Source organism: Psittacula echo (assembly GCF_963264785.1).
Source record: "Psittacula echo genome assembly, chromosome: 3".
In the NCBI taxonomy this organism is placed as follows: domain Eukaryota; kingdom Metazoa; phylum Chordata; class Aves; order Psittaciformes; family Psittacidae; genus Psittacula; species Psittacula echo.
The window spans coordinates 55,360,173-55,387,166 of record NC_137736.1 but is presented as its reverse complement, the minus strand read 5'-3'; the positions used below and the strand labels follow the sequence as shown (position 1 = coordinate 55,387,166).

The 26,994-nt window shown below is 39.5% G+C and overlaps 1 protein-coding gene across 5 annotated transcripts in view; it reads left to right on the top strand.

The window, feature by feature from the left end:
* Window positions 1-24,188, top strand: part of LOC308219425 (CD99 antigen-like) — a 31,997-nt gene extending 7,809 nt beyond the window's left edge. Inside the window, exons 2-9 of one of the 5 annotated variants that reach the window (XM_080614343.1) lie at window positions 14,577-14,609; window positions 16,109-16,150; window positions 16,288-16,329; window positions 17,805-17,873; window positions 19,188-19,229; window positions 19,731-19,841; window positions 20,646-20,699; window positions 22,342-24,188. In XM_080614343.1, coding sequence (XP_080470469.1) covers window positions 14,577-14,609; window positions 16,109-16,150; window positions 16,288-16,329; window positions 17,805-17,873; window positions 19,188-19,229; window positions 19,731-19,841; window positions 20,646-20,699; window positions 22,342-22,367 — 419 coding nt within the window. In that variant the 3' untranslated portion in view covers window positions 22,368-24,188. Of the gene's footprint in view, window positions 1-14,576; window positions 14,610-16,108; window positions 16,151-16,287; window positions 16,330-17,804; window positions 17,874-19,187; window positions 19,230-19,730; window positions 19,842-20,642; window positions 20,700-22,341 lie in introns of all 5 variants that reach the window. The other 4 variants (XM_080614342.1, XM_080614346.1, XM_080614345.1 and 1 more) reach the window with 4 other exon arrangements.
* Window positions 24,189-26,994: the final 2,806 nt, after the last annotated feature.

Here is a 26,994-nt window from a genome sequence, read left to right as displayed (position 1 = left end):
TGCGCTCACAGCCCAGAAAGCCAACCGTATCCTGGGCTGCATCAAAAGGAGCATGACCAGCAGGTCGAAGGAGGTGATCCTGCCCCTCTACTCTGCTCTCGTGAGACCTCACTTGGAGTATTGTGTGCAGTTCTGGTGTCCTCAACATAAAAAGGACATGGAACTGTTGGAACAAGTCCAGAGGAGGGCCATGAGGGCTATCAAGGGGCTGGAGCACTTCCTGTATGAAGACAGGCTGAGAAAGTTGGGGCTGTTCAGCCTGGAGAAGAGAAGGCTGCATGGAGACCTCATAGCAGCCTTCCAGTATCTGAAGGGGGGCTATAGGGATGCTGGGGAGGGACTATTCATCAGGGACTGTAGTGACAGGACAAGGGGTGAGGGGTTAAAACTTAAACAGGGTAAGTTTAGATTGGATATAAGGAAGAAATTCTTTACTGTTAGGGTGGTGAGGCACTGGAATGGGTTGCCCAGGGAAGGTGTAAATGCTCCATTGCTGGTGGTGTTCAAGGCCAGGTTGGACAAAGCCTTGGGCGTCATGGTTTAGTGTGAGGTGTCCCTGCCCATGGCAGGGGGGTTGGAACTAGATGATCTTAAGGTCCTTTCCAACCCTATTTTGTGATTCTATGATTCTAACAGTGGTCCAGAGGCTGGGACAGGAAAAGGCAGTGATTGAACCGAGCTCCAACTCTGCTCTGTGCTCGAAACCCCAGCTGGCAATGCTGCATCTCTGGAGGGCCTTTCGACTCATACACTCTTTTTCCATTCAGGAGCATCCAAAAGTCCCAGCATCTATGACAGAAGCATGCAGAATTGCTATTCTTTCCAGGCATTTTTTCCCAAGATTTACCATACTGACATTACTGGCATTATTACTGGCCTTGCTGTTAATCCCACTGCATGCTCCCTCCAGGATGGTACATAGTAGGCCCCTCCTTGGTCAACAGGGGTCCTGCCATGTTATCAGGCCCCTGCTACCTAGACGCTGTGAGTTATTCCCAATACAGAGTAACAGTGTTACAGCTTGTGTGTCTTGCTCTTTGCCTGTCTGTCTGTATTTTATGAGCTGAGGGAGATGTCTACACCTTGTGAAAGTACATTGTGACAGAAACAGCACTGAATCAGCGTTTCTGCGGACTTGGGACCTGTGCTTCAAAAGCTAGTGTTTGCAGTGTTGCTTGCTATCATAAAAACTAGGTTTAGTTTGTATTTTCGTATTAAAAAAAAAAAAAACAACCCAAAAGTCTTGCTTTGTGTGTACGCTTGCAAATTCTAGTCTGGGAAAGATTTCGCTGCTTGCTGCAGGAAAGCACATTTTTCACTTCATGGGAATAAAAATTACTGCAGTGATACTCATCACAAACTCCTTTTAAACTGGTTTAGTGTCTGCATTTGATGTGACTGGGGAGCTCAGAAGAATAGGATCCAGAAGATTTTCTACAAAGAATTCCAAAAAGTCATAAGGCACGTTCCTGTGACAGTCCAAGAACTTAGTTCTTTGTGGCATAAGGCTGGTTTACAGTAGTTTTTCTGTATATATAACAGGTTTGGTTTTTTTAAATGTAGAACAGTTCCTGTAAAATACATGATTAAAATGTCAAATGCAAGAATCATTAACATATTTTGGGGAAAAGAGCATTTTGAAAGAAAACATTTACATCTTAAGTCAGGTCTCAAAACACATTGTTGGATGTTTAATAATTGCAGTTGGTTTCTTGCATAGAGATTTCAGTCACCTGTGATGAGTCCACATACTATGAACAAGTAAGAAATGGCATCTTTAACTGCACTTCTAAAAGGAAAAGCTTTTGACTGAGGCAACTGGCAACTAACTGCAGATGTTATTTCTGCTCTACTTTCTTGATAGCTTGAGTCCTGCAAAACTCCAGTTGAATCTCTCATTTCTTCAGAATTTTTAATGAGAAATGTTACTGATTTCTTGATGTGTATAAAGTATCCACAAAGCACATTTCACTTCAAGCCAAAGAGTTTTTATCTTGGTAAAGTCAAACTTTTTTTATTTTTTTAAGATAGCAGTTGTACTTTCATCAGATAAATGTTATGACTCAGGATACAAGTTAATCTTTCCATGAAATAGAAGTTCTTTTTGAATAAACACACATCAATTTCATTGGTAAAAATCCTATTTTATTTATAAAACTGTCTTTATATGCTTTTTTGCTTAACCACATAAAATATTGCTTGCATCTTTTCTGTTTGTGAAGAAGTCCAATACTCTGAAGGAAAAAGTAAGAGAAAAATTTGTTTAATTCTGGTATTTCCAGGACAGCAAATTCTGCAAGTGTGGTTATACTTTGCAATATTGGTAATATTACTGGTTTTGTTACTGCCAGAAGGAGACTACCCTCTAAACCTTTTCTATCTTCCAGTATCTGAAGGGGGCTTATAAGGATGCCGAGGAGGGACTCTTCATTAGGGACTGTAGTGATAGGACAAGGGGTAATGGGTTAAAACTTAAACAGGGGAAGTTTAGATTGGATATAAGGAGGAAGTTCTTTACTGTGAGGGTGGTGAGGCACTGGAATGGATTGCCCAAGGAAGTTGTGAATGCTCCATCCCTGATGGTGTTCAAGGGCAGGTTGGACTGAGCCTTGGGTGACCTGGTTTAGTGTGAGGTGTCCCTGCCCATGGCAGGGGGGTTGGAACTTGATGATCTTGAGGTCCTTTCCAACCCTAACTATTCTATGATTCTTCTATCTGGAAAAAATGGAGTTACAGTGTTCAGATTTACGTTTTACCGCTACTTGTTTGTTCCCTGTGATTTGGAGGAAAAGATGGAACCTTTGTGAAGTGATAGTAATAGTAGCATGATATGGTGAATTAAAAATAAGAGGGGCAAATGTGCTGGGTAGCATACAGTTTTTATTAGAGCTGATGCTATTGTTGGACAAAACAAACCACTCTGGAGTCACAGAAGTTGTTATTAAATTTAGAAACAAGAAATTTCAGGGTAAGGTTCGGGGGAAGGGTTTGGGGAAGCCTGTGTGGAAAGCTTTTGCATAAGGCTATCTTTCTCTGTATTTCTATGTTTATCTTAATCTACTGTTTCTTCACTCACCTTCAGCTATTGATGCCTTGTCTGTATTCCATCTTTGATGCCAGAAATCTCTGCCTGCCTCTATGATTCTTAGTATATCCTGAATGCCAGGTATCTTGCAACTGAATCCCTTATGCAGTAGTTTCTTCACCATCTATTTCCTGCCCTCTCCCTCCCCAAATGTTGCATATGGTTATACAGACATCACCTTTTCAGATCACATCTGTCCCTGTTTGTCTTGGCCAGGTTTGCAATCTGATTTTCAACATCCTCCCCCTTCTCTCAAAAACTTCTAAGCTTTCCTTTTTTGCTATTTTGGGCTCTGTAAAGGCCAACTCTTTACTTTGCTGACTACGGACAGATGTTGACTTTTTTCCCCAAAAACCTCAGGGAAGACCTGTGATTGTGCCTGTAGCAAGCTGGTAACTTCTCTGCATCCAGACCTATTCGACTTTGTCTCCTTCTTCCTCTTTCCCACCCACAGCTTTTTCTACTCCCTTCCCTTGTATGTTGCCATTGCATCTTTGTCCCTGGCCTGTACTGCCAGTCCTGTACCCAAGCACAGTTTCCTTCAGCTCGCAATTCTTATCTGACCTGAGGACAATTCTGCCATCCACTCCTAATGCTTTCCTATGATGGTGTACTAAACAAGTAAATATATACTGCAGATTAAAGTCTGGTTCTAGCTGCCTGCAAGTGATTACCCTGGAATATAAAATCCAGTTTGTGTTAGAAGGTGATAAAGAATCAGAGTGGAGGTGTTGAAACTATTTCTTAGGGTGGACATGGAGAACTCTTGATAAAAGTTTTTGTCTAAATATAGCAGAAGTATTTTCACAAGATGCACTTGAACTAGAAATGGTTATGGTTTCACTGTGAACGCATTCCAGATGTTTTGCCGAGTGCATAAGCACGTTGGAACTACGAAGAACTTTGGTACTGAAGGAAGATTTATCTGCTTCCTCAAGTAACAATAGTGAAGCATGGGCAGTAAAAAAAACCAAACCAACCAAACAACAACAAAAATCCCAACCCTTTTTAAAATGCGAAACAAAACCCCTCATCTGACAAAACCTGTGCCACATTTCTGGCTTGCCATATGTAGCTGTCACTGAGTTGAATTCCAACTAATCTATTCAGGTTTTTTATCTGTCTGGTTTGGGCAACTGAAACTAGTCACATTGACCTGGGTGCATGCAGCATCTCTGGGTTCATGGCTGTCCTTCAGAAATATTTTTTTTTCAGATACTAATTTTGTGTACATCACACAAAGTTAATTGAAGTATAAAAATAAGCTTTTTCTTGAAGTGTTCCACATCACCTGAAGAAGCAGGCTGCTGTCACATCACACATCCTGTGGCTGAAGCTAGTCTGCACGTTTCCAAACCAGTACTGGTGTGGTGCAATGGAGTATGAGCTGCAAAATGCTGGCTCACTGAATTGTCATTTAATGCAACTCTGTCTCAGTTAATCCCTTAATAGTAAGTACATGTAGGAAGAAAAGTGTCACTGGTGCTACTGGAACGTGTCAGTGTTTGAAATTTGAGCAAAACAATAGGTTTTGTTATAAAATGAGTTAACTACTGCCAGAACTGATTCAATCTGAGAGCAATGGATTAAAATACAAGTTGAATCATTGCAAACCCCACTGTACTGGGTCTGGTTTCCTCTAACCCGCCCCCCCCCCTTCACTGCAGGAAAGCATCATTGTAAAACCCAAATTCTTCCTCTTTCTTTCAGCAAAAGCTGTAGTAGCTATTTTTAAGTATGTGGATTGAAAAGGCTGAAAAAATCTTTTTAGCCATAGCTGAGCAAGCCATGATGAAGAAGAGTCTAGAAAAGTAAAGTCAATTTTACTGTTCAGTTAATGTTTCTGACTAGATTACAAATTTTGTTTGGATTTTGCTATTAGTGTACAGACTGTATTAAACTGGTAAGATTTCTGTTGAGGAAGGTAAAAGAAACAGGCCATGAAGTGAGTTGTCAGCTTACAGCTATCAGCAGACATAAAACAATTCTGCTTACTAAGAACCATCATTTTGGTGTACTGCTGTAAAAAATAAAGAGTACTCGTGATCTAGTGCATAATGCAGTTATATATCTCAACTAAATTTTATTTTGAAGAAGGAATTTCTAAATGGAAGGCCATGTTTCATTTACTTGTTCATAATAAATTATAATTTGAATTCTTTTCCCTTAATCAAAGTGAGGATTATTTACCACTCGTAACTGCTGAGGTTCTGGAGCTTTTACTTCACTCTGCCAGATCACAAATCTTGGTTTCTTAATGCTTCCTTCTTCCTTGTGCTGAAATTTTGCCATCTTTCATCTAGTGCAGACCTCTCTAACCTTCCTGCCGCTGAGCCTTACTGCTGCACTTTCTTTTTCTTTCGAGCCCCCTCTGGGACTGCTCTTTCTTCCGTCCCTCCTTGCCCAAACCAGGAGGCTGCCAGAGGTGCAGAGTGTGAGCAAATAAGGATACAGACAATCCAAAATGCTGATGTTTCCTGACCATTTGGTGAGTAGGAAAGCCTCCAGTCTATCATCTTGCACACTTGATTGCTGTGTAAAGTGTTTTATTGAATTGGGATGAGTAGAAAAAACACTCAGCTCTTGAAGTCGTGGCTCGAGATCACACAATTGCCCTGAAAGCTCACCTCTTTTTTCCACACAAGGCTGGGCAGAGTGCTGAACTGTACAAATGCATGTACAGGTTTTCAGGGCAAAGAGAGGTGAATGTTGTTATTTGAATGGAAGTATAGATAAACTTCTGGTGATAAAATAGCATTAGATTATGTGTTGTCAGTTTTATTTCAGGAGAACGAATAGTTTTATAAAATTACACAATACTGAAGAGTTTGCAGCCTGCTTGGATAAAACAATTTTCTTAAATTTGAGACTAATCTCTTGATTAACCACCATTCTATTATTTCCAATGTATGGGGCTGCCTGCAGTTTGGGTTGTTGTCCCACTGTGGTTTAATGGTCATGAAACTGTTCATGAAGGTGAGAACACTGAGTGTTCAAAGGAGCTTGAATGCGTGCCCCTTCCCAGCCCTACCTCTGATGTCCATCTTAGTGCCATAAGTGTGTATATTGCGCCACAGTTCTCAAACTGTAGTTTTGACCACTTGTGGTGCCCACTGTTTTGAAGTACATGCTTCAGAGCAAGAGGTTTCATGGATGTCCGTCAACTGTGGAAAGGTTGGTACCAAGAACTGCTGAAGCTGTTAGGAGACCTAAGTGCAGAAATCCTCAACAAGTAACAAGATTCCTTGACTTTGGAAGAGAGAAGTGCTGACATACTGACTTTGACTTTTGGAAAGGGTTATGAAAATCTACAACTAGCCCATGCCAACTGAGACTAGGATGCAAAATAAAGAATTGTAAAGGTAAATATTTATTCATGTGCATGAGGTGTCCTAATTAAATTAGGGAACCCTGAATGTGTTTTCACAGAGGGTTCTTGTAGCCTTCAGCCTTTCAAGTACAATGTGATTTGACTAGTCACTAATACCCACACTACTGTTTACAATCATAGTAAAACTTTGCAAAACGCCTATGTTTCTGTAGCATTCTTGCTGTTTGTCTATTGATCCAAATGTTTTTGGAGTTAATCTTGCTACAGTTACTTATCTATGGTGCCAGCTGATGCTGGGAGGGTTTCAAAGAGGTGTTAGAGAGGCTGGGATGCTGGTATTTACTTGGTTGTACAGGTGTATCTTTTATCCTTAAAAAAGGAATCTTTTGTCCTTTCTGGACAGCTCTAAGCTTCCAAGAAATAAAGTCTTTATTTACAGAACCAACCTGTCCTTTTGTTTATTTTACTTAAGCATAAACAGCACCAAAGTCTCCAGTAAAACTCCACTACCTCATAGCATAGCAGTGTATAATGTGAACTAATCTATTGACAAAGTTAATACACTTTCATGCTGTAAAGACTGATTGGTAAAATAGTTAGGGAAGAGACCTTTCGTAACAAGAGTAAATGTGAGCCTTGAGGTAATAGTACACCTGGTTTTGTAAATTTAGACTGTGAGTAGCAGCTGCAAGGCTTGTCAGCCTTGTGGAAGCTTAAAATCTTGTATGTTGAGCAGCTTAAATTTTGAAGCTGTAGATTGTGAGAAGCATGTACTTAAAGGATTTGGGTTTCTTAGGCTTATAAAACTGACATTTCTTACTCCAAGACAGTTTCAAAAGTGGCTGAATACAAAGCGGGTGCATGGTGCCTGCTTGATCTGGGTGAGATCTGAGAACAGGGTTTCTTAAGGATGCCTCAGAGCTCCTGGTCCAACCCTGGCACGGATTCTCGAGAGGCACTGGTGGAGAGCAGAAGTGTCTTGCCCCATTGTGCCTGCTCCAGGAGCCTCCCTGGGAGACTGGTGATCGCACCAGCACCTGAGACCTGGGAAGAGGGGCAGGGGTCCTCTTTGCCTGTCCCAGGGGCAGAAGGACAAGGCTGCCTTCTGCAGGTGCTGTGTTGATGCAGGAGAAGGCAGTGGCAACAGCGGCCCCAGGAGTGATGTTGACGTCAAATAACTTCATGTTTAATGCACAGTGATGTCTTTGTGGTTTAGGGCTGCTGTGAGGAAAAGTACTAACAACTCAAGATCAGTTACCTAGAGTGTAAATTTCAGCGCTTGCAGATATAAGGACCAGTATTCAGGCTTTAAATAATATGAAGCTAGGCAATATTTAGTCAGACATCTGCAGCCTTCATGAAGGATGTGCTGCATACAAATGCAGACAAGACTCTGCTTCTGTCTGAAGGTCGTGTTTTGCCTTAGTCCCTGAATTTACACAAAAGGAAACTTAGTATTTTCTTTCCAGAAGATACTTTGCTAAAACATTCACTAATTTTAGGTAATGCATAAATGCTTGGTAAGGCCAAGTACTTAGGTGAAATAGCAGTAACTATAGTATATGACATTTGCAGTCTCAAAGTGTAGTCAGGCCCTTCTGTAGTTACAGGAAGAAGAAATGAGTGAAAATAAAATTAATATGTCCAGTATCTTTTCATTTGTTGCCATCTGGATTCAGCACCTTTATTATATGTTGCAAAACCTTTTTCTCTCTTCCCATTTTCTATCCCAGTGCCTCCAAAACATAATCTTGTAATTTCTTGATGCAAGTGCTGTCCTGTCACCCAAATGTTGTTCTTCCAGCTTTTGTTAGTGTAGCTTGTTTCCGCTTACAGATACCATGACACAAAGCAATGCATTTCAGTTCTTATCTTTAAAAAGAATTGCAGAGAGACAGAGTGATTTATTGTATTTGTAGTTATATGAATTTTGTAGCACAAGGAATTTAGCCCAGTGACTAGAATTGGTCACATAACCACAGAGCGCTGAGTTTGCAGGACACCTCTGGGGACCTTCCGGTCCCAACCCCTGTGCCAGTAGGGTCAGCCACTGAAGGTTGCCCAGGACAGTGGTCAGTGGGGTTTTGAGTATATTGAATATGTGTGGGAGGTACAATCTGCAAGAAACAACTTTCCCCGAAGCACAGAAAATCCTTCAGCTTTTCCCAAGCTGCTGTTAGTGCTTTGAAAGCTCTTTTAAGCTTAAGAAGGAGCTCTGGAACCTGTGGCTTGCCATTTGATGTTGGTTTACCACTGAGGGTTGTCACCAGAAGAGAACCATCAAGCATCTGAACCACTGCTTGAAGGAAAAATGGTCACATTGGTTATGGATGCGCAGAATTACAAACTGTATGAAAACAAACAGATCGTGGTAGACAGCTCATCACTGGGCAGGTTGAGATTAAGATGCCAAATACTTGCTTTTATCTTCACTACTTGATTTAAAGGACTCACAGGAGTTCTTAGACCTTCTGTAATTGTTGTTTAGTTTTCTTTTACCCCTTCTTATTTTTGGAAAAACAGCTCAGTATTTGGCAGGATTGTTGCCATCATATTAATTCTCTAGCTTCATGGTTGACTGTTCTTTATGCTTTCTGATGATTTAGAGCTATTCATTCTGTTGTCTCAGTCCTATATTAAATCCTCCCCAGAAAACTCTACTTATTGCAAATGTTTTTTGCCCCATTGTATTTTCCTACTTTCTAAAGCTCAAAGGGGCAAACAAAGTTTTCCAGTGCATGGGAAAGTTTTAGACAAATGAAATTCCCCAAACTGTGCTTAAAAATGTGTGGTTTTTTTCTTTCTACCACAGTAAATGGCTTGTTTTACTGTGTTCTCTTAAAAAAACCTCATGTGACTGCAGTTATTTATTTGAAGGAAGGAACAGTTAGTAATTCAAATATTAAAATAAATCACAATTAGTCTAAAAAACATTTTCTAGCAGTCACATCAGAAAAAGATTAGGCTACATAAGGATTTGGGCCTATAAGGATGCTGGGGAGGGACTCTTCATTAGGGACTGTAGTGATAGGACAAGGGGTAATGGGTAAAACTTAAACAGGGGAAGTTTAGATTGGATATAAGGAGGAAGTTCTTTACTGTAAGGGTGGTGAGGCACTGGAATGGGCTGCCCAAGGAAGCTGTGAATGCTCCATTGCTGGTGGTGTTCAAGGGCAGGTTGGACAGAGCCTTGGGTGACATGGTTTAGTGTGAGGTGTCCCTGCCTGTGGCAGAGGGGTTGGAACTTGATGATCTTAAGGTCCTTTCCAACCCTAACCATTTTATGATTCTACATAATTGTCTGCTTTTTCCATACTGTATTTTCGAGATTGATGCAAATAAAGTAACTTTTCAGAGAAGGAGCTTTTGTTGGACTGTACAAAAAATAAATATGATAGTTATTAGGATAGTCTAATGTATCTTTTTGAAGAGGAAATAAATCTTTATTGGTTGCAGCAGAGGCTCAGCTGACTTTATTCCCATCAGATTACATTAGCGAACACTCCAGATGTGTAGAAAGTAGACACTCTCCAGATGTAAAAAAATTATCATTGTTTTTTGACTGATTTAAAGTTGTATTTTTGTTTGGGGCCATATTTGTTTTAGGTAGGAAGGAGCTTTTTTTTCTAAGCAGCACTTTGTGCAAAACTTTTTCTTTTCTCTTGCTCAGCAGAGAAACTGAGCTTGAAAAGCAGTATTGAAAGGTAGGTCCTTACAGGAGGAACAGGGTTTGAAACCAAGTGTGGGTTGTCTCTTAATTGCATGAGACTCCAGGCAGGGCTATTTATAAACTGCTGCTTGGCAGTGGGAGTAAACATCCCATCTGCGTTCCCTGGCGCAGAGGGAACTTGCAAACCTCTGCCCTGACTGAGAGGAGGAATACAGTTTTAAGTGCGTTCTTGCACTTGCAGAGAGGAGTTTTCAAGTTCTAGGTTCTCCAATTAAGACCTTAGAAAGGCAGAGTGGTATGGCGAGCCAAGTCACCTTTCTCCCATTTTTTTGTTACGAATTGTCTCCTGTTGGTTTTGCCTGCTTAGGACGTTTAGGAAAATGACTGTCAGAATGTAAGCTGAGCAGTAGAAGTCTTTTATTGTAGATAACTAATGCTGATGGGGCAAAACCTGGATTGAAATCAAGTGCTGGTAAGCTTAAAAAACACTTGTAAGGAATACAATGGCTTTGCTCTGTTATTTAAAGTGTTTCATGAACAAGTTTCATGAACAAGTGTGTTTGCCTTCCTGTATTTTCTGTTAGGGCTAGGTGATGATTATTTCTAATCATGTTTCTATTCTCCCAAGGGAAAGGAGTGCAAGACACAGGAGTATAAAATCCGGTTTTCCTGCTGGAAGGCATGTGTGGACAATGGTTTTAGTCGTTTGGTATAGTTTGAAGTAGTCCCGCAGGGAGTTGGACTCAATGATCTTTATGGGTCCTTTTTAACTCAAGATATTCTATGATTCTGTGATTCTAAGTTAGTTGGCCACTGACAGAATGGCAGATAACATCCAGCAGTGGACAGGGACAGGCTGACCACTGTCATCTGGTCCATATACGTATCGCTGGAAGACCAGCCGCAGCATGCAGGCTCTATGGCACTCTGTGGTGACCAGAGCATTGGGAAGGAGAAGAGCACCAGTATTTTTAGAAAAACAAAATTCAAGCAGTGTGTTGCTCAAGTTGGAAAGTTATGTTTGTGGTGATTCATCACAAGTCTTCTCTCTTGGTCTGTTGCCATACACATGACTAATGGAGGAACTTTCCAAAGCTCATCTCTTCTTTTGCAGTGGAATGTAACTATGACTTATCTGGTACATTAGCGGAAAGTATCTGAGAGTGGTGAAGGGTCTTTGCAAAGAACTCCTATTTGCATAGTTACTTGACTCTCTTGGATACTCTCTAGCTTATCAGCTTTCAAAAGCTTATGTGTTTGAAGAGCCTGATGCTGCATGCTTGGAAAACAGAATGGTTGTTGCGGAGTACTGAGTAATTCTAGTCACTATAGAATTATTTTTTTTTAATTAACTCCAATTTGTTTATTGCTCTCTCAAACCATATCCTATATGAGAAGGGCAGTCAGCAGTTTCTTCCTGAATTACTTCTTCATGAAGATCATGGAGAAGTAAGGGAAAACAATCCCTTAAAATAGCAACATCACTGAATGCATACTCTTTTACACTGGTTTCCCCCTTTTTAGGGAAACTTCTGCAGCTGGAACCATTCAGAGTTCTCAGACTAATTTTCATGGTGGCAGTGGGAAACTCTTCACATAGCCTCTTTTCTGGTGCAGGTAAAACTTCTGCTGCACCAAACCATAATGTTGCGTATATGTGCCTGTGTTTTGGTCTGCCACTGCTAAAAAGAAATAATACTCACCTACCAGTGTAACTTTCATTGACTTAGTAATACATCTCTGACTTTGAGACAGATTGTGGTGGTCCATTCTCTGGTTGCTACTCAGGTAGAGTGTTTTGAGGAGCGTGCATCTTCAACAGTCTGCCTGCCACCTTAGAGTTAGACTAGCAAAATATCTGATCAGATCCTGTCTTAAGCACTCCTCCCTGGAGGGCTGTAGCCTGAGACATGTATGTACTTGGGAAAACAAACGAGCCAGAATTCAGGTTTGAGGAACCACTATGCAAATACCTGTTTAAATTTCTCTTGAGTGTTTTGACCTTTTTTGCCTGTTAATATGGAGGTTTTATAGTGTAGTATAAACAAAGTGATGATTTCAGAGTTAACTGAGATTTGAGTCTTCACAACAGCTAATTTTACTGAGCATTTTAAGATTGTATTGCAAGGTGATGTAGGCTTCAGATAAACAACCTGCAAATATTTTTGTACTCTGTGAAACAGTTTTTACTGAGCAAAGTATCCAAAAGAGCTTCTGTTTCCCCCTGGACTGAAGAACACCTAGTAAAATATCTTCTTGTTTTCTGTCCAAGATCTATACTTAATGACTTTATCCAGGAGGTTCTGAATACACTTTGCTTGTGCACTGCAATAAAGCCATGAATTGCCTCTGTTTTCATGAATGGGCCTGTCATAGTCCAGGTTGTGCTGCCTCCTTACTTGGCTCTGGGGCAAAGTGGTACTCAGGTCAAATGTTACAGAATGGGAATTGCTGCTTAGAGTTCAGAGCTCAGTTTCTGCTGTGGCAGTTCATTTGGCCAGACTGAAGACAAGCTTGAAGGATGCTTTCAGGAAACTGCAAGCTTGCCTTTGATTTTTTTTTTAATTCCAGTTGTTGTTCCTTGCTTCCATATTAAAAAACAAAAAAAAACCAAACAACAAAAACCAAATGAAAATGTTTCTTGCATTTCCTCTCTGGAGAAAAAAAAAAAAAAAAGGCATTATTAGTGCAGTTATCTGAGAAGAAAGAGAGATTTCAATTTTGACCTCAGTTGAGATGAAAGATGTCACCAAGTATATGAACGTCCGTCATTCCTGGCGCTAGACATGTGACTTGTCTTTGTCTTAACTTGGCTTGTCATGTAAGCAGAAAAGGAACATTCTGCTTGTGGTTTGATTTTTGAGGTTGTTATTCCTCTCTTCAGACTTTGCAGTAGTGAGTTCTCATTCCTCTTCTGTAGCTACATTCTTACAGGGAAAAGCCAGACACATCAATGCTTTATGCGTTTATTTTCTGAATTAAGGTAGCTCTGCCTGGAGTTAAATTTTCCTCTGGCTGGCTTGATACTCAGTAGGTAAAAAAGTCTTGAAACTTCTTTGGGGCTGGAGCAGTGGTTTTGTATGTCTTTTTTTTTCAGCAGCTGGCATCTACTTTCATGTGTTTTTCCATGCTTCAGTGAAAGCAGGAATGATGAACTATCAGAAGTATCCCAAGCAGTTGTTTTAGCTGTCTATTTACCTGACAGGCCTCTGCTGCTGAGATCACACACTATATTTATGCTGCAAAACCAGTTTGTATCATGAATATATACCTCTAGCAACTGACCTAATACAGCAAGAGAGAATGTTCTTTTCCTGAGGGCTGAAAATGAAACTTAATCTACCTGGAGTGGAGAGCTCATAGTGGTGACAGCTGCATTTAGTGGTCTTTCAGGAGATTGAAGATGCTGCTCAAGATCATCTGTGCTAAAAACTTCACCACCTTCATACTGTTAGCCTTTGTTAAGGGAAAAGATAAGTCTCACAAACACATGAAAATTATTTTTAATGCCAAGGTATTAAATCTGTTACCTGACCTATAATTTTCACACTGGGCTTTGTGCTCCAAGGCTGCCCTTCACACTCGAGTCTTGTAAGTACTTGTGAATTGAAGCTGTGCCCTTGCTCATTTTGTGGTTCAGTGGAAAGAATATGCTGTGGATGGCATTAAAAACATGCAGTAGCAGTGGCAAGAATAAAGGATTAAGTGCATTATATCAACTGTAGGAATATGTGTTCTCGCCCTCCAGATACTTTCTAAAGAGACAATTTTTAGTACAGTTTCTTTTTTTCCTGAAGAGATGTGTGGATAGTGGTCTATTTCTAGAGAAACAGAAAAGAATGTCTGTCTTCTGCCCTGCCTCAAGATATTCTTCTAGTCTGATGCAGGAAGCAGAAAAAATTCCTCAAGATAGATCAGAAACATGTTTATGACTGTAATAAGTGTTGGTTTTGAGTGAGAAAAAAATGTTCTTACTGTTGCTTTCATCTTCTACAGGCAATTTTAATGACTTCAACTTAGAAGATGCATTTGGTAAACCTGTGAAGTCTAGTGTGGTTGTACATACTAATTTGAAAGCCTGAATGTTTAGATTTAGGGACACACAGAATTGTGGTATTTCTGTAAAAAAAAGCAGCTCCGTAATAGCAAAGGTATTTCTGCATTTTGGAGTCTTCTGCTAGTGCTTTCACAAATTTACTTTGTGATTTCACAAGCTTAAAGGCCCTATGAGAATACCTTCTGTTGGCTTTCAATCTGTATGTTTTGAGCTTGCTCTGACATGGCCCTTGACATGTACCGTGATCACCAAACCAGCACCTAGTTTGAGAGATAATGCTTGGTAGCTGTGTAGTGTTCCTCTGTGGGCCACTGTTGAATAAGCATGCCATTATATTGTTAGTGAAAACATTGTGAGGTGCATTTTGTGTTAAGATAGTCTAAAGTAGTCCAGTTTTTAAATTGCATTTAAAACTTCCCTTCTTTCTTTGTAGATGATTTCAGTTTGGAACACGCTCTTGAGCCTGGTAAGTATCATGTTTTTCTGGATAGTTCTCAGTACTTGGTGCAGTGCTGTCTGTACTTTATTACCTAAACATAATAATGGCACTAACTTGATTGAGGTAACAGACTGTAGATAAAAATAATTGCCGTCTAGGTATGTTTATTTACCTTAATTTTTAAGGGTCTGGATCACCATACAGAAATGTATGTACTTCTCAGCCAAGTCCTGCTTGTTTCATTGCTGTGTCTTCACTAGATGGCACTAATCCCATAAACTATTACTTATGGAAGTAGTTTTCAAATCTGAAGTAGTCTCTTCCTTTCCAGGAAGTAATTTTCATAGCACAAGGAAACATAGTATGAGGGAAAGTACTTTTTCTAATGTGCTTCAACTCTGCAGTGTGGGAAGCAGTAGAGATGGCAGTGTTGTTGCTCAGCCAGTAAAAGGTGCATCCAGTTAGGCAGTTAATGCACAGTAGATTTTCAAGTACCATCAGTAGACCTGTTGCAATATAGACAGCTTTCCTAACACAGGGCATATATTTGTAGGACAGTAGCACTGTTTGGTGCTCTGTTTGATTCAGCCTTTTGAAGTTTTGTCTCTTAAAGCAGTCTGTTTTCAACCATTGTCATTTTTGAAAACAGTTGGCTAACTGAGAAACAATTGGCTGAATGAATCAGATGGTTCAGATAAGTGAAGAGGGGAGGATCTTTTATAGGATGGCAGGCCTAAGTTGGGGTCTTAGAACTGTGCTGTAGGAGTGCCTGCCTCTTAGAGTATGCAGAGAGCCTAAGGAGACCTGATCTGACTTCTGCCTAGCACTGGGAGGAGGCAAGACCACACAATGTCAAGGAGAAGTAGCATGTAGAAGAAATGGGCTGCTAGATTGGTTCAGCTGTTGGTGAAAATGCAGTTTTAGAAACCCACTCTTGGCATGTTATTTGATGTAGGCAACAGTCTGTAGCCAAACCATACAGAGATAATTAATAAGATCTCTTATCCTCCTGTTTTGTGGCAAGCTAAATGAAATGTCATTGTGAGGACTATATTTCTACTGCTATTATGTATATCTTTCTTAAAATTATTGAATTTTTATTTTTATATTTTACTAAATAAGGTACCAAGCTCTATTATTGGTTAAAATCTGGTAGTTTTAAAAGAGGAAACAGCCAGGTGATCTGTACCTGGTAGAAAAATTTAAAGAAGTTTCCCATTTGAAATCAGATGTGCAAACTGAAATGCTGCATAACACTTAGCGAGTTCTTCTGTATATGTTCAGTTATAGCAAGGGTCTGACAACCAGGATAATGTGACAGAAAAATGTTAATTTAATTGAAGTAAAGTGTTTAACATAAAATAACCAAACAAATACAGCATTAGCTAATGAAAGGAAAATGACATGGGGAAGATTTGATACTATTTTTTAGGTCAGATAATCTTTCAAGGTTACTATATGCTCTGCATTTTGTCTCTTCACACTAGTAACTTTGTTCACTTTATTTTAACTCCATTTGACTACAGATGACTCCAAGCCAACTCAACCTGCAAATCCTAAGGACACTGGTAAGATTAACCTAACAGGAATTTCTGAACGGTAGAAAAGTATTTGTTAATCTTTCCTAATCCTTTTCGAAGTTACTGCATTGTAGTCTGCTTTTGATATCTTAATAGTTTGGGCTTTTTTTCTCTGTTGTGCATAGGTAACCCCAAGCGAGGTCCACCTGTACTTCCTAAAGACTCTGGTAAGGCTTCTAGCACAAACTCCTGAATTCTGACATGGTTTTACTATCTCAGTTTAACTTCTAATAGTAACTCCTTGTTAACTGGCTGCTGTGTATGTCAGATGTTGCATTGAATAAACACTGAGGATTGAGGAAAACTTGTCTTGCAAATAAGCTTTGCAGCAGTCTTTGAATGCCATAACAAGCCTGTTGAGTCACTTTCCTTTCACTTAAAAGTGGGATGGTATGGGGAGGTGGAAGGATGGGACATGGAAGTGGAAGGATGTGTGTGCTTGTGGCAATGCTGTTCTTGGCTGCCTGTGGTGGAACAACTATGTACTGGATTGAGTCCTTTCATCTTTAGTAATTGAATCGCTACTAGTTGTGCTAGAAAAGTAAGTAGGAACTACCTGTGGTCTCTATTCTTAAAGCATCTGAATTAAAGGTGAAGCTCAGAGTTAAAGGGTTATTTTATTTTATTTTTTTTTAAGGCTTATTTAAGAAATACAGTTCTTTCGTGTTTGAAAGGTAGGCTTAAAATACAAGTCTTTCCCTTCCTGTTGTGCTTTAGAGGTCTTCTGTCTTTACCTAACTTGGAGCAAAACATAGATAGATGCATCTGTGATGATGCCATTATCCATGAATATGGTGGTAAAGAGTCTTTTCCTGGAACACAGGCCCTGGTTCTTGTCCCCTCCACTGCTTGATTTGCAGCAGAAAGTTGAATTCAAGTCTTGCGTTCCTCAGTACAGTGCTTCTACCACCCAACTAAAACAGCTGCTGATGCAATTCTTTTAGCTTTGCTGGTTGAAACCCTTTTGCTCTGCATACGCTAAAGATTCTTTTGGCGTTAGAGGGAAGGAGAACTCAGGCCCTATGAAGTAGGGTGTAGTGGAAGTGGAGAGGGACTGGTTCAGTGTCCTACAAAAAATCAGAGGAGGGAATTGCATTTGGATCTTCCTGTTGTTGTCCAAATACTGCAGCCTCTGGATGGTGGCATGTTAAATTTATTTATTTATTTCCCCCCTCTAACTACTGTGTTGTACACATTCAAAAGACTGGTTCTGACTTAGAAACCCAGTTCTGAAGAAACACTGACAGCTGCAGCCTTGAAAAGAAATGGTTCTTTCCTGTCCATGTCCTTCCTCTGCTCTAATAGGATAGCGAGACTTGGGCTTTTCCAGTTAAGTAGCTTATAAGGCTTCTTGCTTGCTTAGCCTCAATTGTGCAGTATTACCTGCTCTTGGACACTGATTTCTCTCAGTTGTTCAGGAAATCCAGAGGCAGCAGTGGTGCTATCAAACTGTATAGTGCTGAGCTGAAGGGCCTTGAGATTGGGAGTGCTTTTGACATGTGAACATACTGATGATTATGACACTGAGTCTCAAACCACCATAAATTCAACTGAATGGGCTAGAGAAAACTTCCATGTGCCTTGAGATGTCTTTTAGCTGAACTTCAAGCATGTAAGATAATGCTATTTTTATTTTTTATAGACTTTAAAGATTCAGATCTACTTGATGACAGTTTACCAAAAGGAGGAGGTGGTGATAGTGGCCACAATGGTAAGATTGTAGGTTGTGCTTCATATTGATCCTATGACTACTTGAGCTTTTGAGAAAAGCTTTCTTGCAAGCTGGTTAACTTGGTCCAATTTGTAATACCTTTGGTTCTGGTTTCTGAAAGTTGAATATACCTTCCAGTTCAAAAGCAATGTGTTCTGCCTTTGCCAAAAACCCACAGATAATTAAATGGTAGAACTGGTCTACAGATAAAACCTTCAATGATTTTTACTGTTATGCTAAGAAAGAAGGGGTTAAAAGTGAGATGTGAATGTGGTACTTATTTCAAAATTCACTGTGAATATAGTTCTTAAAGGAATCCAGGCATTACTTGCAGATCTTCTGTGACATACTCTCAGTTTCTTTTAGTTCTTGTGGTTAGGAAGCCCAGGTGTGGGCCAGAAGAGGGTCTGTCGTGTGTTCTCAAGGATTTTATCTGTCCCACAGGATGAAATGATCCTTAGACTTCCAAGTGATGTAAGGTATATCTACTCTGAGCAGTATAAAACCATTTCATAGCTTACCAAACTCTTTCTTGAGTAATCTGCCATGTCTGATTGTTACCATACAGCTCAGTATATGGATGGTCACTGGGACTAAGCTGCAGTAATGGTCATCATTAGGATGAGGTTAGTCATCCCTGTGTGCATTACTGCAACTTCAGTGTCTGCAGATCGGAGTTAACTTAAGTATCTTGATGTGGTGTTGAGATGTGCCGCTGGTTACTGACTTCTTCGGAGTTGTCCTAGAGATTACTGATGCTAATTTTTTTGGAAGCTTTCACCTCTCAAGGTTCCTTTGTGGCAGAAACTTGAAAACTGGCAGGGGCAGGAAGTGTCTGTTGAGACTTGTGTGGTGTTTTCGTCTGCACAGGTTGCTGCTTCAGTGGTATGAGTTGCACAATGACAAATAAGGATAGTATTTACGGGACTTCTCTCTTCTTTGCTAAGAGACTTTTAAAGGTGTTTAGTAAATGAGGCTGGGATTTTAGGGGAAGGTAGTTGGTTCCATGGAAATACATTTGAATGCTACCCCTAAATTATATGCTGTTCCTCTCCACTGAGTATTCTGTGGTGGTGGTCAAGTTGATTAAACCACATTTCACAGGTGTGCTGCACTCATTTAGTAGAAGCACTGAGTAACCAAGGCTGAGGTTGGCTCGAGCTGTGCTTTGAAAATAGAAAGCCAGAGTTTAGCACTGTATGGATATAATAGGTGGTTTGTAATTTTGCATAATTAATTGACAGAAAGATTGTCAACGATGATGTGACTGTTCTTTATACATGCAAAATCTAAACCTATATTTCATTTTCACAGAACGAAAGGGCCCAAGTCCAAATAATGGTGAAGAAGCTGAGGGTAAATGCAGAAATTTATGTGTATGCATGTCTGAAGCTTTTTTTCTGGGGTTTTCTGTATTGCTAATATTCTGCTAGAATGATCAGTGCTGGTATTGTGTTTTATCTTAAAATCTTCTGTGGCATCTAAGATTCTTACTTTCAAGCTCTTTCATAATTCTTTAAAGTCTCTCTGTTGCAAATGATTCAGAAGTGTTAAGGTCTCAGAGATGCTGGTACAGTGATTGCATGCATAGTAGGCTATGAATAGATAGCTTTTTCAATTAATGGAACTTAAAACAGGCATGCTTAAGTTTCTTAACAATAAGCATTGCTAAGTAATCAATGATTATAAAATTAGGATTCACTTTTCGTTATTCACAAAGTGTGGTTGCTATGGTTTAATGTAATAATTTCAGTTTATTGTTTTTTTGGAAGTGTTCACAGGGTTTACTTCAAGGCAGTGCTTTCGATTCTGAAAAATATATATGCAATATATATGTTTTGGTTTGATTTCTTATAGGTTCTCAGGGAGCAATAGCTGGAATTGTAAGTGCTGTGGTTGCTACTGTAATTGGAGCAGTATCTAGTTTCATTGCTTACCAAAAGAAGAAACTCTGTTTCAAACAAAGCGGTAAGAATTCTAAATGAGATTTATTTTCTACTGTCTGAAGAGATACGGTTTTGTATTTAGATGGGAGCTAGAAACTGATCTTATACATAAGGTAGTTTTAGTAGCGTGGTCAATTTGTGTTCACAGGGAGTAACCTCTCTTACTAGTCATCTAAAGCAGGGAGTCTGAAGAATGCCTTGCCCAAAATTGAGACTTCCAGAAGCAGAAAGACTTTAGGCTCTGCATTTCTTAAAATGAAACTACTTCATGCTAAATAGTAAGCAGGAGAGACTGCAAGAAAACATTTCTTTAAGAAAAAATGAGTGGAGGCTGGGGATTAGGGACTATTTTAATGCTGAAAAATACTTTGTCATTTCTAATTCTGTAAATCTTGCCTTTGTGTTTTCACAAGGTACTTGCTTACATATATCATTTTTCTGATAACTACCTGGATGTTCATTCCCAAATGATTCTTCCTTCTGCAGTCGTCTGTTGCTTGCTATCTGCTTCCTTTCCAGTACTGTGGGGCAGAAGCTTTGGTTTTGTTCATTTTAATCTGTCTGACTGACTGGTGAAGGGTGATGATAGAGCAGTCATCCAGCCAGTCACTGCAGTTCTGTAATTGGGGAAGTTTGGAAACATCTGCCATGCGTGCTAAAATTAACTAAAATGCAGGCAACACAAAGGCAACACAACTGCCATCAGTAGCTCAGTTTCTTGGGTGCTATTTCTTCTCTCAAATTATTTCTATTAATTATTTCTTCTGATCAACAACTTGAAAGATAAGACAATTTGAATGCTAAACATCTGCTTGTTTCCCAGCAGATGAAGAGAATGTGAATATGGAAAGCCATCGGGGAGCACAATCTGAGCCACCTGGTAAGAGAAGAATTTAAATGGAAGATCAACTTTTTGGTGGAGATCCTATTAAACACACTTTATTGATATCTAACATAGTGAAGAAAATTACTTATGCTGTTCTGGTTTTCATTTGTGGCTACCATAACAACTAACTTGGAACTAAATCAAGATTTCACTTCTGGTAATATAGCCTCTCTTCTCTAGTTTGTTATTCTTTGAACAGACTGGTTTATTGTCTTGAGGAGTCCTTGAAATACAGGATCTTAGAGAAAGTAAAGAATTTAATTTTCTCTGTGAAAGTATTATTAAATACAATTATGAATACAGAAGCCTGCTCCTTTAGTGTTATCCATAACTGCAGATAACTGACAGGTGCATTACTCATGTGTGTTGTGTCTGCTGGAATCGAACACCACCATTTTTGATTGCAAGTCCATATAGAACTCTTCAAGAATGTGTGTTAAAAATGTTAATAGTGTTTGGGCAGAGGTGAAACTACACTGGAGGCAAAGAGAACTGAACTTAATAGCATGTTATTGTAACTGGAACATTCTTCTGTGGTCTTAATCTAAATCCCGCGGAACTAGTTCTGGTCTTTTATACCAAAAAAAAAAAAAAAAAAAGACACCTTATTTCTCTCAGGTAATTCATCAGTTTGCTAAAAAATTCCATCTGGTTCGTAATCCTCTTTATACACGTTTTTTCTTTAAGCTATTAAGTAGATAAAACTCAAGGAGAAGATGTTTTCATGTGACTCGTTACAGAAGTCAGGACTGGAGTTAAACGGATATCCTGAATTCAGCTAAGCATTAGTGAAGCAAGCAGTGCTGTTGAAAGACCTCTATCATAGGCAGTTAACATGTGATTTGCAGCTCAGAGATGCAAGAATTTGGCTAAGATTCACCAGAACTCAGATGTGAAATGCATCAAATGAAGCATACCTTAATTGATAAAGTCAAAGTTGGGATGTTATCATGAATGATTACTCCTGCCTATATATTGATGTCATGTTACATCCCAAGTTTCAGTTACATCCAAAGTTTCATACCTCTGTTATATTTTGCAAGCAAGCATGAGCATGTTTTGAACGAAGAAACTGGGCAACCATGGTCAGCATGGTGCTACTCCTGATCTGAGTTCTGGGAGTTAGCAGTAATTAGCTCTGCTTTTGGTAATAGAGTGTTGATGTACCTACATGGCTTCTAGTTAGAAGCAGTCTTGCATTAAGCCACGTCAGATGGCGTGGCAGAAGCGGTTTGCATTTTTAACATTTAGGTAGGCTTGTCTTTGACTTCCTGAAAATGTAGGTGACTCAGCCTAGTACCTCTGTTCAGTAACCCACTTTTTCTATCAGTTATGCAGATGGTACTCCATCTAGTTTTTTGCCTCTCCAAAACTCTGCATGTTAGGTTATGCTGCAAGTGTAGATAGCTGCACGAATCTAGCAGGATATGGTTATCTTGAGTGAGAAATCTGGGATGTAATATCCCTTGGTATGCAGGGTACTGGCTTCATGGCATGAAGCCTCTGCTTACCTGAATTTATCCCACAGTTTCAAATGCCTGCTCAAAAAATCTCTTGTCCACATATACTGTTACACAGTAATACGTAACTTACAATGACATAGTGTGCTAATCTTGAGTTGTTTCTTACTTTTTAGTTCAGCGCACACTTCTGGAGAACTGAATTAAAGAAAACATGATGAAGAAGCAGATCATTGAAACTGGATAGACAGCCTGCATTCTGCCTGGGGAAAAAAAAAGGAAACAAAAAAAAAGCATAACGTTAACAGCAGAGTCTGAAGTTGCATGAGAAAATAGTTCTTGTTTGAAGCACCTCTGGGAGTTTGCCTTAGACCTGAGCACTTCTATATGGTTAGCCCTGTGAAGCATTGTTGCTCACCAATATATGGCCTTAATGACAGGAGTGTAGAAGTATGTTGTGCTTTTACGTTCTTTACTCCTGTGACAAATGGGTATGTCTAAAGTGCAATCAGTATTTTTAACTTTTCCATACGTCTCCAAAAAAAAGAAGCAAGTAGTGTTTTGTTATGCCATTGCTTTCAGGCAGTGTGCAAATAGTTTTTTTAATATCCCGTACACAGTGAATATACCAGCCAAACAACCTGGCATATGTTGTGGGCACCTTGAAAGCAAATGGCTCACTGTGTAGGATAATGAATCTGGGTGTGGGTGCTGCTGATTCAATCCATGTAACTGCCTGGGTCACCCACTAGGGAAGGAAGTGATACTTGTTCTTGAGCATGCAAGAGACAAAAATTCAGTTTTGTTTTTGCTTTTCTGTTGTTGCATCTGTCTGGTACAGATTCAGAACACTCAAACTAGTGCACAGAGACCCTTCATCCTTTCTGCCTCTTCCTGCTTAGCAAGTACTGAGCTGATCAGATGTGGAAAATCCTGATCTGCAAATCAGAACCATAATTGGATTTTGTACATCTGGTGAGATTGGTGTTTGGCAGTTGTCTAAACAGTTGTGGATGAAGTATTAGGGGGTGGGGATTGACATCTTCAGGCTTCCATAACCAAAAATTTAACAGAAAATGATGTTGAATTCAGAAGGCTTGTCATACACACTTAAAAGACAGAAACTGCTACAGTTCGAAAGTGCTGAAACACAAGACTGACCAGAATGACCCAGCCTCACTCCACTGACATCCACTGAACAGTATAAATAGCATGTATGTGAAGAATGCTTTTGGACTTGTGAAGGATTGCCATCAGGACCTATGACTGCATCCTCACCTGAAAGCACTAGTGGCCTTTGCTCTCGAAAGCCACAGGAAGGTTTCAAAGATCTGTGGAAACATGGAAAACTGCAGCTCATAACAGTTAAAGGACTGAGTCTGGACTAGTAACTAGTTCTGTCTAGAAGGTGTAGTCTGACCAGTTCTGTTGGCTTGCATTCTATTTGTTTCCGATTTTCGTGCAGTTTTACAATATGTGTCTTACTAATGTGCTTCAGCCTCCTGGCCAAAGGGTTCTACAGAAAGATGACATTTCACAGAACATCGTAGAAGTCATGAATTTGGATATTAAACATGTAAATATATCTGTGCATTCAAATATGAATGTATGCCAAGAATAATTCATTTAAGAATTTCTTGTACATGTTTCTTAGCTTGCAACAAAGCTTTACACAGATCTTAGTATTTTGTTATGGAATTAATTTGTAAACCTCTTTTTCCCCACTTCTGCTTTTAGGATAAAAGAACTAAAACCTTTAAGTGTGTGTTTGAGGGTGGAAAAATGATTTTATATAAACATTTGATCTATGTAAATACAAACAAATGAAATGTACTGCTTACCTACATGAATAAACAGGCATCTCATATCAGTGCCAAGTATAGAGAAAACAGAAAATAAGCCAGTGTTCATTAGGGATAAAATGGTGGGCTCAGACTAGCTTTTAGCTAACCAGACTCCTGAATCCCTCTTCAGCTTTTGCAAGCCTGAAATCACTTATTAAAACCTCCTATCAACATTGTGATTTTTCTAAAAATAAATATGTAAAAAAGAAAATGTTTGTGTTTTCCTTTGTAGTAACTCTAGAAATACAGACTGCTCCTCCTCCTTCTGTGCTTACTTCTGCACAGTCTGCAGAGCTGTTTCTCTCACACATTCTCACTTCTTTCTCTGGGTGCAGTTGCTGTCGTGCAGCAACTTTTCCCGCTTCTGAAATACATTATCCAAGAGGTGCTACCAGCATCACTGATGTTCTCAGCCTTGGCCAGCAATGGGTCCCTCTTAGAGCCAGCTGGTGTTTGCTCTATTGGACACAGGTGAAGCTTCTGGCAAGAAACCACCCTCGTAGCCCCTCTGTTACCCAAACGTGGTCATGCAAACCCAATGCAAAAGAAAAGGTTAAAGAGAAGGTTTGAAATTTCAGGCTGTCAGCTGAAAATTTTTAGGTTTCTGTTTCTTACCTGTGGATGAAATGTTCACTTGTTCTTTCAGTTATCAGGGTAGTCTTTGGTACACTGCTATTTGCCTTACATTGAGGCTTTGATCTGTTCCTTCCTAACTCAACTGCTCTCGCATAGCTTAACTAAACTTCCTATTTCATTATTTCTCACATTCATTTGGTCAAGAAAAATAATCAGTTAACAATTATTCATCACTCTACTGAAGTAGAGTGCCACACAGATCAGGTGCTGTCCATCTTGGTCTTAACAGTCTGTCAGTTATACTCAGGTCTCAATTTGGGAACTAATGTTCCAGTTTCCAGTACAGGTTTAGATCAGGCCATGCAGGATCAAAGCAGGATCTTCTACTAGAATATCATCGCTTTAGTTTCTGCTGTGGTGGCAGTTTAGTCCATCCTAAGCACCAGTGAAAAGGACTGCTTGAAAAAGGTTTTGATGCTTTTCAAATGCGATGTCCCTGTCAAATACTTATCCAAACTTACCCAAATTAATTCACTGGGCTGTGGAAATGAAAGCAGGCGATTCTTAGGCATAAGATTTCGCAGCTTTTTACTGTAGCTCCTATTCATGCTCATTCTGATGTCTGTGCCAAATTCTGAATGCTAAACAAAACTATTTAGTGCACTCAGCATTCAGTGTACCTTGGGCTGAATTGCACTCCAATTGTGCATTTCGATGTTTTTCTTGCTTATTATTTTAGGCCAACATCTAAACTGTACTATTTTCTGAGTGTTTTCCACCTGACAAGATTATGAAACAAACCTTAACCTTTTCATAAACTGAAAAGATTAATTTCTTCTTGCTCTTTTCTTTTACACAGATATAAAAGACACATTTGAAAGAAAGGGAAGAGATGATTAGGAATAGGAAAAGGACTTGAAAGAAAGGGAAGAGATGATTAGGAATAGGAAAAGGACTTGAATGAAGCAAAAATACAGGGTTTTCAGGCCCCTACGTTTGGAGTGCTTTAAGAACCACAAGAATAAAATACTAAAAATCATGTTCCTCCATCTGCTTGTGAAAAACCACTGAAGTTTTAGCTAGTGTATAGTAGTTGTATTCTTCTGTTGCCAATAACTTCTATCACTGAGTCACTCACGTATTTGGTTTATATTTAAATTAATGTCTAATATTACTGGATGTTTCAATATTTTAATTAAAATACTTCCATTTTTATGACAGAAGATGAATACTATAGGATATTAGTGGCTTTCCCTAGCAGCTCTAGTGTATAATTTGATTCTTTCATCTCCCATAGACTCATACAGCAGGTCTTCCATGACAAAGAGAGCAATGTCTAACTTGTACCCACAGGAAGGATGGGGCTGCAACTGTGGTGAGTTGTGACTGTCCTTTTCTTCTCTTTCAGCTTGTCTCATCTAAAGAGGCCTGATGGGTGTAGAGGACAGACAGACAGACACTCCACCCATTTGCTGTTTTTTAAATGCAGGGTTTTTTTCTGAAAGAACAAGTAAAAAGAATTCAGCAAGTCATTCACCTTGTCCGATAAATATTAGGTAGAATGTTGTTTTCCCTTTAAATTGAAAAAGATGGGTTAATAATTCCTTAAAGTGATACAACTGCAATTTATGCTCAGGTGTAAGGCCTTATATTTGTTTTCAATATATAATATTGTTTACTTGCTATCTTGGGCAGGCTGTTGCACATCTTTGACAGAGGGAGCTGAGATTAAGAAGGTCCTGTAATGTCCCCCAAGAACAGAAGTGGGACAGGTATTCAAGACATCTGGACTCCAATGCTAGGTCCACTTCTTCCTGTGCCACCCTCCCTTGTTTTTCTTTGGCTAGATAGAGCAGTATTTGGCTTCAGAAGAGCTAGACAAGGGGTACATCATCTTCAAACTTAAGAATGTGCCATATCCCAGTGAGCTAGTATCAGCAGGCAGGCTAGATAATGAATCGTTTCATTTACAAGAACAACTGTTTTGAAGTAAAGCTATTGAACGTTTCTGAGCTGCTCGGACTTGCTTGGTTCTAGTACATAGCCTTGATAACTTTCCTGTTCCCTTCAGGCAAATTCATCACTGATACAAAGATTAGCACATGTGTGCCTGCTTTTGTTATTCTGGGAAAAAACAAACAGTGGATTTATAGGATTGCTTATGTCTTGTTATAGTTCTTGTTTTAACTGGCTGACAAAGTCACCTCTTAAACCTAAATGTCCTTAACTCTTCTGAGATTGAGGAATTGGGCCTGCAAAGGAGAATGATGATACATAATTTGAGTTTTAGAGCTTCTACTGCTATTGTAAAAAGTTAAGCAGCGTGATGCAGTAAACCATTCTACTGGTTCAAATCGGGGGGGGGGGGGGGGGCGGTGTTCAAATCTGACCTACTTGCACATGAAGCTT